Source organism: Bubalus bubalis, chromosome 12 (genome assembly GCF_019923935.1).
Source record: "Bubalus bubalis isolate 160015118507 breed Murrah chromosome 12, NDDB_SH_1, whole genome shotgun sequence".
NCBI classification, from domain to species: domain Eukaryota; kingdom Metazoa; phylum Chordata; class Mammalia; order Artiodactyla; family Bovidae; genus Bubalus; species Bubalus bubalis.
This window is the reverse complement of record NC_059168.1, coordinates 49808954-49822670: the sequence shown is the minus strand read 5'-3', so window position 1 is coordinate 49822670 and position 13717 is coordinate 49808954. Positions and strand designations below refer to the sequence as shown.

Here is a 13717-nt window from a genome sequence, read left to right as displayed (position 1 = left end):
GCTGAAGTCACCATCTGCAGTGATTTTGGAGACCAAAAAAATAAAGTCTCTCACTGTTTCCATTGTTTTCCCATCTATTTGCCATGAAGTGATGGGACTGGATGCCATGATCTTAGTTTTATGAATGTTGAGCTTTAAGCCAACTTTTACCTCTCCTCTTTCACTTTCATCAAGAGGCTCTTTAGTTCTTCTTCACTTTCTGCCATAAGGATGGTGTCATCTGCATATCTGAGGTTATTGATATTTCTCCCGGAAATCTTGATTCCAGCTTGTGCTTCATCCAGACTGGCATTTCGCATGATGTACTCTGCATGTAAGTTAAATAAGCAAGGTGACAATGTACAGCCTTGATGTACTGCTTTCCTGATTTGGAACCAGTCTGTTGTTCCATGTCCAGTTCTAACTGTTGCTTCCTGACCTGCATACAGATTTCTCAGGTGGTCTGGTATCCTTTAAGAATTTTCCACAGTTTGTTGCGATCCACACAATCAAAGGCTTTGGTGTAGTCAATAAAGCAGAAGTAGATGTTTTTCTGGAACTCTCTTGCTTTTTCAATGATCCAATGGATGTTGGCAATTTGATCTCTGGTTCCTTTGCCTATTCTAAATCCACCTTGAACATCTGAAAGTTCATGGTTCATGTACTGTTGAAGCCTGGCTTGGAGAATTTTGAGCACATGATTGGCCAAAAGGAGATGGAGACACTCAGCCCATGTCTAATGGCTTTGGTGTTTCTTATATGTGTACTCAGTTGCTCAGTCACGTCCAACTCTTTGCCACCCCATGGACGTTGCCTGCCAGGCTCCTCTGTCCATGGGATTCTCCAGGCAAGAATACTGGTATGGGTAACCATTTCCTTCTTCAAGAGATCTTCCCAACCCAAGGATGGAACCCATGTTTCTTGCATCTCCTCCATTGGCAGGAAGATTCTTTACCACTGCACCACCTGGAGTTAAGGCTTTAGCACATGAGTGGTGGAAAGGAGGTACAGACAAACACATAAGTCAGCCCATGACATATGGCTTTAATGTTCCTATGTGTAACTTCATTCAATCTATATTGAGTTCGCGCCGTGCTTGACTCATGAGATTTATAGACAAGTGTGACAGCCCTGGCCTCCTTAGCTTCAGAAGATAGAAGAGCATGTGTTGTAATGCAGGGTTATATAATGTGGAGAGAGACTGGAGGGAGGCAGGAGTGGGCAGTGGGTTGATGATCAGAGAATCTTTCCCAGAAGAGGTGATATCAGAACAGGATTTTGCAGGCAAGGCAGGCCAAACCAAGGAAAGGGAGCTATTTGCATCTCAAAGCAGATAGTTTGGAACACTACTTGTAGGGTGTAGAAGACTATTTGCAGGGTGTGGAATGTGGGCACCAAAGCAACAGGAGAATCAGAAGTCAGACCGGGGGATCATAGTGCCATGAAGAAGAATGTAGATGTATTGTCTAAGACAGGGGTCCCCAACCTCCAGGATCTAATGCCTACAGGGGTCCCCAACCTCCAGGATCTAATGCCTGATGATCTGATGTGGAGCTCATGTAATAATAATAGAAATTAACTGCACAGTAAATGTTATGCTCTTGAATCATCCAAAAACCATCCCCCCACATTGTAGGTGGAAAAATTGTCTTCCACAAAACTGGTCCCTGGTGCCAAAAAGGTTGGGGACCACTGGTGTAAGTCATGGGGAGCCTCTGAGGAAGCATTATAGAAAGATCCCCTTAGCTTCAGGGAAGGTGTAGACTAGACAGGAGGCAAGATCAGAGGCCTCTGTGATATCAGAGGCTCGCAGGAACCTAGCTCTGTTTTTCCCCTAGGAGCAATGGTTCAGCATGTATTAATTCAGTGTTCCTGGTGATTTTATAGAACATAACTACCAAAAATAATAAGAATTGACGCTTCTTACCATTTGTTGAATGAATGTACTTTAACCTAAGGTACAAATTCTTACAATTTTTTAAAATTCAATTTTTACATAGGAGTTTTTCTACAAGGTCAGTGAGTTAGCTGAAGGACCTTGAGTAACTTATTTAACCATCTGGGGCCTTGATTTTTTTTTTCATCTATAAAGTGGAGGTAACAACAGTGATCTCCTAAGGTGGTTGTGAGAATTAAGTTAGATAAAGTGCAGGAAAATGCAAGACAATATTATCCTATGATGATGGTGTTGTTGTTTAGTCACTAAGTCCTGTCCAACTGTTTTGCAACCCCATGGACTGTGGCTCACCAGATTCCTCTGTCCATAGGATTTCCCAGGCAAGAATACTGGAGTGGGTTGTCATTTCCTTCTCCGTGGGATCTTCCTAACCCAGGAATCGAAGCCAGGTCCCCTGCATTGGCAGGCGGATTCTTTACCACTGAGCTACCAGGATATCCTGTGATAGGTCCTCTAAAAATGTTGGTTGAGTCCTGCCATTGGGATGGGTAGATCTCATCTGCATCGTTGCTGGGTGACCCAAGTGGATTTCTCTCCATACAGGACGTAACAATCGTATCAGCATGTGCACCTCCAGGTGGTGGCCGCAACCCTGTGACCCCTCGCTTCATCCGGCACTTCAGCATGCTCTGCCTCCCAATGCCCTCAGAGCACAGTCTGAAACAGATTTTTCAGGTGAATGTGGATTCCAATCTGGGCACAAAGGGTAAAGAAAAATTATTTGTTCCAAGGCTCACACAATCAGCACAGCCTGTTGTGTTTCTAGGGAGCCCATCCATTCTTGCCTGATCAGAAACCAGGTAAACACAGGGGCATCTGGGCAGTAGTTGATAGGCATTTGCATCATGACCTTCTGTGTTTACAGTCTCAGAGGTAGTCTTATAAATGAGGAAAGAGAGTCAGAACACCTCCCATACCTCTAAGAAAGGCTGTATTCTGGGCCCTTGACTCTCAGGAGATATCATTCCCACCTAGCTCCCACCTCAGTGCTCATCTCCTCCCTGACCACCATGTCTGTGTCCACTTGCCCAGCAAACGCCAGCCCCAATAACCAGCGAGTTCAAGCTCAGCATACCTAACCCAGAATTCATCACCCCTGCCGCCCCCACCCTCCCAAGAGAAACAACCACCGGTATTTCTTCCATCTGTACAAACTTCCCCAGGAGACCACTTCTTTGTCCTTTAAAGGGGGTAAGTAACTGTGTCTGCCCTGTAAGTGTTCAGCAGAAGTGTTCATTAAGTGCACAGCATTATTCTGAATAGAACAATGAGAGACCTTAAAGCAGCATGACCAAGCTGAGTATGTCATGCCAACTATTAATAGCAAATATGCTTAGAGGAGACTGCCAGTGAGCCGAGTCCTGCAGGGTTAAATTGACAGAGAGGATCAGAAACACGAGGGTGAATGTGGTCACAGAGGCCAGAAGTGGTAATGTGGGCATCCAGGTAAGTTAAGACAGGTGACTGGTCAGGAGAAACTGGCTTTGGTGACCATCACCCAGGAGTCAGAGGCAGTGATACTGGCATTAACCAGCCTCTACATTTACCAGCATCTTCCTCTCCTTCCAATGGGGCCTTCTTAGAGGAGAGAAAGGACCAGACCCGGCACATACACACAGTTTATAGAAAGTAGTTTTCATATTGAAATAACTTACATCTGTGGGAAAATATTTTTTAATAAATTTGAAGTCATTCCAATAAGCTGTGTAGGATCTAAGGCCAAAAGGATACATGAGAAATGCCACATTTGGAAAAACTTTTAGAGAGTACTTTAGAATAGGAGAGGATGGGAGCTTATCTCCCATAATTAAGCAACAAGTAAAAAAGGTGACAAGAAGCAGGTAACAGAGACCAATACAGGTATTAGGAGACTTTTTAACCCCCTCTTTTTATTGAGTACTTTTCTGTATGTATTCTAAAGTCTGAAATGAGTGATTCACAACCATGCTGTCCTAACACACCCTTGTGATGTGATCAGTGGTGAGGGAATGTCCCAAGTAACTTATGCCTGATGATAAAGTACTGAATTTGCAAATTGTTTTACATTTTAATAAATTCAAGCAATTCAGAGTTATCCCAACAACAACAACAACAAAAATGGCATTCTTAACTCATTCCAAAATGTTTTCTTGGGTGGGAAGAAGAAAATAGAGTCTGGCTCCTGGAAATCAAATTGATCTGAACCCTCAGCCTCCTGCCTCTGCCTGTAGGAATGTTACATCCACAGAAATATGTCACTTACAGGAACATCATGCAGCAAATTTGTCACAGCTGAAAATGAGCAGCAATTACTTCTTCCTACTGAGACTTAGAGGCTAGTATTTAAAACTCGCACTAACCAAGGCCACAATGGAAATGCAAAGTAGCAAAACTGAGATTCTGGGGGCCACTAAGTTGGACTGTATTCACATGGGAACATGTGTTTTCCTCATTACCAGAATGGACTGGATATTTTATCTGTAGAAGAAAGGACTTGGATTCCAAGCTTTCTTTTTAATCACAGCCCATCTAAGCAGAGTTCAAGAGTTCACAGTCCACCTTTCCTGTCCTTTGTGTGGAGGAGAAGGAACTTGGGGATAAACAAGAATTGAAAAAAGCAAAATCAACAAGTAAAAGTAAATTTGTTGATAGCAACACAAATAAACTGATTTATGTTTACTACATAAAAGAAACCTATGAGTCTACATAGTATATGTATACATATATGATATATAATATGCTTATATTTATAATGTTTTTAATCATCTCTTAGTTCTAAAACAATCGGTAATATCACTACTTTCTTGAGAGTCTATTTTAAGTTAGTTAAACAACACATACATGCGGGTAGAGTCCCATTAACAATGGGTCACAATTTGGATTATGTACAGTTGTAGGTGAATCAAGAACCACAGTTCACACACATTTTAGTTGTTTATCTGCTGGAACTTTTTGTGCAAAAATATGCATCACTATATATTCTGAAGGTAAATTGAATAGTATACAACAAATTAAATTGATAATGTCACTAAATTAGATGTAAATTCTTTTTTCTTTTCTTTTTTTTTTGGCCACTTGGCATCTGGGATCTTAGTTCCCTAACCAGGAATTAAACCCACACCCCCTGCACTGGAAATGCAGGGTCTTAACCACTGAACCATCAGGGAGGTCCCTGAACTTAGTTGTAAATTCTAATTAGAAAGATATAACACTAGTGATTAAAAGCCATGATCAACTCCATAAAACATTACTAATGTCCTCATGACAAAGCCATCTTTCCTTAAACTGTGGAAATTCTGTCTTTGTCTTGTATGAATATTCTCAGTAAAACTTTTAAAAGTTGGCAAACATGTCATATAAGCCAGATCTTTGGACAGAATACCAAGCTGTGATCCTCAGTAAACTCGATAGCCACCTGATAGTTTTAATTTATGAATATCAGTTTAATAGCCCTTCATTCATTCACTAAAGAAATACTTGATGAGTATCAACCATGCACCAGATGTTGGTACATCACTTTAAGCAAAACAGATGCCACCCCTGTCCTCATAGATCTTCTACCATAGAGACAGATAATATAGATAAATGAACTAACATATATGTATAACTATATTTGCATATATACAACTATGTTTGTATGTAAAATACTATATTTGTATACATACAACTGTTGTTCTTGTTCAGTCGCTAAGTCATGTCCTACTATTTGCAACCCATGAACTGCAGCACCCCAGGCTTCCCTGTCCTTCACTGTCTCCCGGAGTTTGCTCAAACTCATGTCCATCGAGTCAGTGAAAGTGAAAGAGAAGTTGCTCAGTCGTGTCCAACTCTTTGTGACCCCATGGACTGTAGCCTGCCAAGCTCCTCCATCCATGAGATTTTCCAGGCAAGAATACTGGAATGGGCTGCCATTTCCTTCTCCAGAGGATCTTCCTACTGCAGATAGGACTGCAGTAGGACTTTATTGTTTATCTCTTTTGTAGACAGTAATTCGTATATACTGATCCCAAGTGCCTGATTTGTGAAAAGTGTTAGTTGCTCGGTCGTGTCCAACACTTTGCAACCCTGAACTGTAGCCCACTAGACTCCTCTGTCTCTGGAATTCTCCAGGCAAGAATACTAGATTGGGTAGCCATTCCCTTCTCCAGTGGATCGTCCCAACCCAGGGATCAAACCCAGGTCTCCTGCACTGCAGGCGAATTCTTTACTGTCTGAGCCACCAGGGAAGCCCAAATGCCTATTTTACCCCTTTCCCCAGAAAAGAAGACTTTTAACACCCACATGTCCTTGCACTGGAATTTGATCAGGTCTGGAGTACTTGAAAGATAAAATTTTGGTTAAAAACATTCCAACCCTCTTATATTACATTTCTGGTTCTAGGCCATCTTAAACGGCTTCCTGAATGACTTCACACCAGCTGTAAAGCAAACTGCATCCAACATTGTGGAAGCCTCAGTTGAAATCTACAACAGGATGAGTGTTGATCTTCTGCCAACACCAGCCAAGTCTCATTACGTCTTTAACTTGAGGGATTTATCTAAATGTGTGCAAGGTAGTGTATGGAACTCTCGTTCCCTGGCCTGCACCCTCCTTCCATTTCCATTCACCCACACATCCCTGTGTAAAAGTGTATGTACATGGGTGTCTGAGATTTGCCTGGAAATTCCATTATAGTATCCCTGGTTTCGTCACCCTCCACCCCCACCCTTCACTGACTGCTTCACAACTTTCCTCAAACCACCATCCCATTTCTCACTCCCAGCTGGTGGCCTGTCTTCTTTTTCACTGAAGAAAAAAAAATAGAATCAAACCAGAAGGGGCTCCTTTTCCAAATCTCCCAGACACCCTGCCCCTGCCTTCTCTCCCACTGCAGTGGTTCAGCTGTCCCTGCACCTAATATATGCCACAGCCTCCATGGTACTGAACCCATCCCGTCCTGCTGACTCGAGGATTTTGCTTTATGTGTCCCCCTTCTCTTCTGCATTGTCAGTGCTTCTTCTTCTGTCAGATCATCCCTAACAGCAAACGATTCTGCTATAACACCTCCCGTCTTAAAAGACACAATTCTCATGGGACTTCCCTGAATGTCCAATGGTTAAGACTCTGCCTTCCAGTGCAGGGAGTATGAGTCCTATCCCTGGTCGAGGAACTAAGATTCCACATGCCACGGTGGTGTGGCCAAAATGTTTTAAAAAATAAAATAAGCTACGAAGATATTAAAAATAATAATAATAGTTCTCTTTAGGCCCCCATATCCCCCTTCTGCTGCCCTCCTCATTTGCACTGATAATGTGTCCCCAATTTTGCTTTCAAAAAATGAGGTCACAATGACTATATGTATATATCCAACTACCCATTTCCTTTAGTGTGGGATAAAGTTGAACTTACGGATTTTCTCATTAATTAAACTATCACTAGATATTCCACAATTGTAGAGTTTTTCTTTTCTCCCTTTCTGAAAAAACAGGTATTCTTCAGTGTGACCCAGGAACAATAAGAGAAGAAATACAGATCTTCAGACTCTTCTGCCATGAATGTCAAAGAGTCTTCCATGATCGTTTGATTAATAACGAAGATAAGCACTATTTCCATGCTATTTTGACAGAAATGGCCAGTAAATATCAATGTTTATATCAATCTATCCTTCTTTATTTAGTTAGGTTTTTTCAGGGGTTATTTTTAGTGTTTTAGTAGAAAAACAATTGGTTTTCTAATCCTAGCCATTAGATGACCAAGGAGACACAGTTTGGTTTCTAAAATGAGCAAAATAAATTGTAATCATTCATTAGTAAAAGTGGTTTTTTTTGATGACCCACATATATAACAATATGTGAAGTATTATGAAAATCATTTTATTGAAATTCAGGAAGGATTAATATTCCTAATTCAGCATAGAATTTTAAGTAGAGGAGGGAAAGTAGAAAACAAACAGTATTTTGTCAGGTAAGAAGCCAGGATACTTCTAAAGTATTTATTTATTAATATGTATTCATATCTGTTATTTAATAAAAATGATTATTAATAGTAAATATTCTTAATCTTAAATTCAAGAGATTATCAATCAAACCAAAGTGGTGTGGTATTAACATGGGCTTTCTCTCAGTTTCATGTGTATTAATTAGGCTTCTAAGTAAAGTACCATGGGTAGTTATTGTGTATATCTTACCATTAATACCCTGCATTCAAGCTAATCATTATATTAAAAATTGATTTTATTTTTTGAATAGACAAACATTTTGGAATTGCTATAGGCCTGGAATATTTTTTGACTAGGCCCATCATATTTGGAGATTTCATTAAGGTAAGTGTGTTGTAGTGACTTGACTACATTTGAAATTTATAAAACATTTACTGTTTTCTAGTTCAAGTTCATATTCTACAGGAGCTTTTCACATGTGAAGATTCAAGACCTAGACTGGGGGTGGGGGGTGGTCAGCAAACTATGGTCCACAGTCCAAATCCACTCACCACTCATTTTTGTAAATGAAGTTCTATAGGAGCACAAGACCCATTTGACTCTGTCTTATTTATCTGATTGCTTTCTAATGACCAGACAGACTGAAGTACTAGCAACAGTTACTATATGACCTGCAAAGCCTAAAATATTTACTGTGTGGCTCTTGAGAGAAAAAGATTGCTGACTTCTGATCTAGTTACATTCATTTTGGTAATAGTGAATCAGAGACTGAATTATCAGGTATTTCATTTGAAAAGAAGCAAAGAAGTTTAGTCTCTTAACTCAGAACTGTTATTCTCTTACCATATTCTATGTAGCTCTTCAGACTCTGCTCAGATATTTCCAGTGATGAGAAGCTAATTAATTAGCAGTTAGCTAGCTAATTAGTTAGCCTTCTTCATTTCAGGATAGCTCTAATAAGTAGCAAAATTTTCCTTTAACTAAGTGCTTCAGTCCTGGGTGTTCATTGGAAGGATTGATGTTGAAGCTGAAACTCCAATACTTTGGCCACCTGATGCGAAGGGCTAACTCATTTGAAAACACCGGGAAAGATTGAGGGCAGGAGGACAAGGGGATGACAGAGGATGAGATGGTTGGATGGCGGCACCAACTCAATGGACATGAGTTTGGGTAAACTCCGGGAGTTGGTGATGGACAGGGAGGCCTGGCGTGCTGCAGTTCATGGGCTTGCAAAGAGTTGGACACAACTGAGCAACTGAACTGAAGTGCCTCAAGTCTGTCCCCTCTAATAACATCTACATGTAGGCCCTAATTTTACCTTCTAGACCTACCTAGAATATACTTCCTATAGGTGAATAACCTTATTCTAGCTTAAAAGACTTCTATCTAACTACCGTACCTATGTTGGCAGGTAGCCATCTTGTTTTACCAAGCTGACCCTTGCTTGGGCACACACAACACTACTAGTGTCTCTGAGGAAGCCAGGGCCATGTCTGTTTAGCTCAGCTTAAATCCTGTGTCCTGCACAGAGCTGCAGCAGTGACTCTCAACCAGTGGTGTTTAAACAAATGAATGGATTCATCTTTATAGTATATTTATGCAATACCGCACCACTCTGGTAACCCTAGACAACCAAAAAATGTAATAATAAACAATTTATTCTATGAACTATATATATATTTAATGTTTCTTCTTAAAAGTTTAAAGTTTATTTTCAGGTGATGATTATATTTCCTGTGTGTTTCTAATGGTGGTATTATCAAATGGGAAAATGAAGCAAAGCAAAGAGCAGTTGGACTCTTCTTCCATTGCCTATGTGTATTTTAGTCAAAGATTTCAAAAGAAAATGTCCCCAGGGCAGGTGCTATGGCAAAGACAATAAATTATCAATAGGTCCAAACAGGAACTCAGTGCCCTATAGTTTGTACCGAATATCATTCTCAATGATTTATTGAAACAAATGACTAGTATGTAAAAACTACATATAGTTCTGGCATGATTTTTTAATAAAACAGTCTGCCAAACCTAATTTTCAACCATTTCACTTTTCTGATGTCAACAGCCTAGGAGCAAAACTCTGGTATGAAACCAGAGTTAAGTTAAATGAGAGAGAAATGAGAAATTTTTTTTAATTATTTCTGAACTTTTGTATGAATTTTATTGCAAAGATTATTTGAAATTCCAGTGTCTCACTTGAAGAGGTTGAATTAAATTAATTTTTCAGTTAACCATGAATATCTGAGTTGCTTTAATCCCATTTCCTTCATTTTACAGCCCTGCTAGCATATATAAGCAAATGATTAAATAGAAATAGAAATAATGGCCCCTCCTAAGGTTATGTATATTATATATGTTTATACATCAGAATTGATCCAACTTGGTTCTTTTCCAATAAATCATCTTCTAGTTTGGAACAGATAGATCTGACCGGATTTATGATGACATGCCTGACATGGAGAAAATTGCAAATGTTCTACAGGACTACCTTGATGATTATAACCTTATAAACCCCAAAGAAGTAAAGCTGGTGTTCTTCCAGGATGCCATAGAGCATGTTTCGAGGTAAAATGCCATCAAGTACCCAATAATGCATTGATCTATTTTCTTTTATGTTAAAAGGTAAGGATTAAGTTATACAAACTCTTAAAATTGACTGCTAGATGGACAAAGGTCTATTACCAAATCTTGCTATAACTTAAAAGTTATTTTTGATATCTTTAAAATATGTATGGCATGAACTTTGTATGCAATCTCAAAAGTCATTATTTTTGCAAAATATTAATAGATTGCTTTTGTTCTGAAAATGTCCTGTCTCATTACAAAACAATTTTTTTAATTTTATTTTATTTTTAAACTTTACATAATTGTATTAGTTTTGCCAAATATCAAAATGAATCCGCCACAGGTATACATGTGTTCCCCATCCTGAACCCTCCTCCCTCCTCCCTCCCCATACCATCCCTCTGGGTCGTCCCAGTGCACCAGCCCCAAGCATCCAGTATCGTGCATCGAACCTGGACTGGTAACTCATTTCATACATGATATTTTACATGTTTCAATGCCATTCTCCCAAATCTTCCCACCCTCTCCCTCTCCCACAGAGTCCATAAGACTGTTCTATACATCAGTGTCTCTTTTGCTGTCTCGTACACAGGGTTATTGTTACCATCTTTCTAAATTCCATATATATGCATTAGTATACTGTATTGGTGTTTTTCTTTCTGGCTTACTTCACTCTGTATAATAGGCTCCAGTTTCATCCACCTCATTAGAACTGATTCAAATGTATTCTTTTTAATGGCTGAGTAATACTCCATTGTGTATATGTACCATAGCTTTCTTATCCATTCATCTGCTGATGGACATCTAGGTTGCTTCCATGTCCTGGCTATTATAAACAGTGCTGCGATGAACATAAGCAACTCCTACAGCTCAACTCCAGAAAAATAAATGACCCAATCAAAAAATGGGCCAAAGAACTAAATAGACATTTCTCCAAAGAAGACATACAGATGGCTAACAAACACATGAAAAGATGCTCAACATCACTCATTATCAGAGAAATGCAAATCAAAACCACTATGAGGTACCATTTCACACCAGTCAGAATGGCTGCGATCCAAAAGTCTACAAGCAATAAATGCTGGAGAGGGTGTGAAGAAAAGGGAACCCTCTTACACTGTTGGTGGGAATGCAAACTAGTACAGCCACTATGGAGAACAGTGTGGAGATTCCTTAAAAAACTGGAAATAGACCTGCCTTATGATCCAGCAATCCCACTGCTGGGCATACACACTGAGGAAACCAGAAGGGAAAGAGACACGTGTACCCCAATGTTCATCGCAGCACTGTTTATAATAGCCAAAACAATTTTTAAAATCTAAATGTGGTTTACAGAAATATACAGAGTAGCCAGGCTGATTTAACATGCATGCCTAAAGAAATAGGAGATTTTGCTTTGTTTGTAGCAAAACAAGTCAAATGCAAGGACCATAGATTCCATCTGCTTATGAGTCTGACTCATACCCATTGCAGGTATCCTGTGAGGGTCATCCCTGATGTCTAGGTATCGAGTCTGAATATCTGCAGTCCTTGGGGCACACACAACTTTTTGAAGTGGCTCTTGTCCTGTTGAACAATTCTGAAATTGTAAATATGTGTTAAAAATGTTAAAATGACAAGGTTATACTGTATAGCACAGGGACTTATATTCAACATCCTGTGGCAAACCATAATGGAAAAGAATATGAAAAAGAATACATATGTGTGTGTATAACTGAGTCACTTTGCTCTACAGAAGAAATTAACACAAAATTATCAATCAACTGTACTTCAATAAAAAAATTTTTTAAGTGTTGGAATGACCCTTCAAAGGTATGTTAAGATCTGCTCCCCATAACTTCTGATACTCCATCTTCTGGAGCAGTATTAATGATACCAATGGCACTGAGTGTGAATATAAACCATGATATGGAATATCTCATTTAACTTCAGTAACACTTGTCTGTGGCTCAATATCATGATCTTTTTCTAAATATAAGGCTCAGAGAATGTTCCAATGGTCTGATGCTATATAATAATCCACTGTAATACTTAGTAGCTTCATTTTTTTCATTATTTCTCATGGGTCCCAGCCATTCTCCCCTGGGATCTCTCACACAATTGCAATCAGACTCCACCTAGAACACTCTGCCTCCATGTGGAGTCCACTGTCTCTGCGTGGGCATCATGAGAGTGTTGGGACTTCTTACACGGTAACTCAGGGCTCCAAAGGCTTATGCCCCAAAAGACTACCAGGCTGAAGGCAAATGGCCTTTTACAACACAGCCTTGGGAGTTACTCAGCATTGCTTCTGCCATGCTCTATCAGGCCCAGGATTCATACGGATTCACAAGACAGGATCAGAGACTCTACCTGTTCGTAGAGTCAAAGCAAGTAGAATCAGAAACATTACTGCAGCCAGTTTTGGATAATATTGTGTGCCACAGAGAGATTAAGTCAATTGTCCCAAGCCCTCTTGCTGGTGAGTGGCAGGCCGAGGATCATAAGCAGTGTTTTCAGGTTTCCCAGGTGGTTCAGTGGAAGAGAACCTGCCTGCCAATGCAGGATGAGGGTTGCGAAGATCCCCTGAAGAAGGAAATGGCAACTGGCAAGAAGGAAGTGGCCCACTCCAGTATTCTTGCCTGGAGAATTCCATGGACAGAGGAGCCTGGCCAGCTTTAGTACATGGGGTGCAAAGAGTCAGACACAATTTAGTGACTGAACAACAACAGCCTCTAGCTGGCCAGTGACAGGCTACAGGGATCGTAACCAGTGGTTGGATTCTAGCTTCACTGGTAGATGCCTCAGCCCAAAATGAATCCACTCTTTTCATAACAGTTCCTCCAAATACTTGAAAATCATTACCAAGCTCTTCTTAGCTTCACTTTCTCCAGGCACAATTATCCCAGACTTTTCACTGTTTCCTGTTAGCAATTATTTCCAGTCTTCAACATACTGAGCCCTTTATCATTTTTCAGTGTTTCACTTAACATGTGATACCCAGATTTGATGTAGCATTCTGTGGAATAAGCTGTGCAAAATGTGTGTGAGGGCAAGATTTCCCATAGGCTACTACCATGGAAGACAATTGCTTTGTTTGTTTCCCTTGTCAACTATATTTTACTTTTGGACCGTATTAAGATTGACAAATCTCCAGAATGTTTTTTTCTATAACCATAAGCAAGCCAAGTCTTTTGTGCTTCCCATACTTCTGCTATTTAATTAACTCTAATTCAAAGATTTATGTTCATCACAGCTAAAGGGTTGTAAAATACAATAGTTTATCACTGGGTTGTCAAGATACCACTTGCTTCCCATCTGCCCCCTGCCAAAATACCCACACG

General features: G+C 39.9%; 1 protein-coding gene across 1 annotated transcript in view; it reads left to right on the top strand.

Annotated features, from left to right (window-relative positions):
- Positions 1-13717, top strand: part of DNAH6 (dynein axonemal heavy chain 6) — a 279376-nt gene that overhangs the window by 146574 nt on the left and 119085 nt on the right. The window contains exons 41-45 of the mRNA XM_006055830.4: positions 2480-2611; positions 6296-6467; positions 7383-7529; positions 8143-8216; positions 10240-10394. Coding sequence (XP_006055892.4) covers positions 2480-2611; positions 6296-6467; positions 7383-7529; positions 8143-8216; positions 10240-10394 — 680 coding nt within the window. The remainder of the gene's footprint in view (positions 1-2479; positions 2612-6295; positions 6468-7382; positions 7530-8142; positions 8217-10239; positions 10395-13717) is intronic.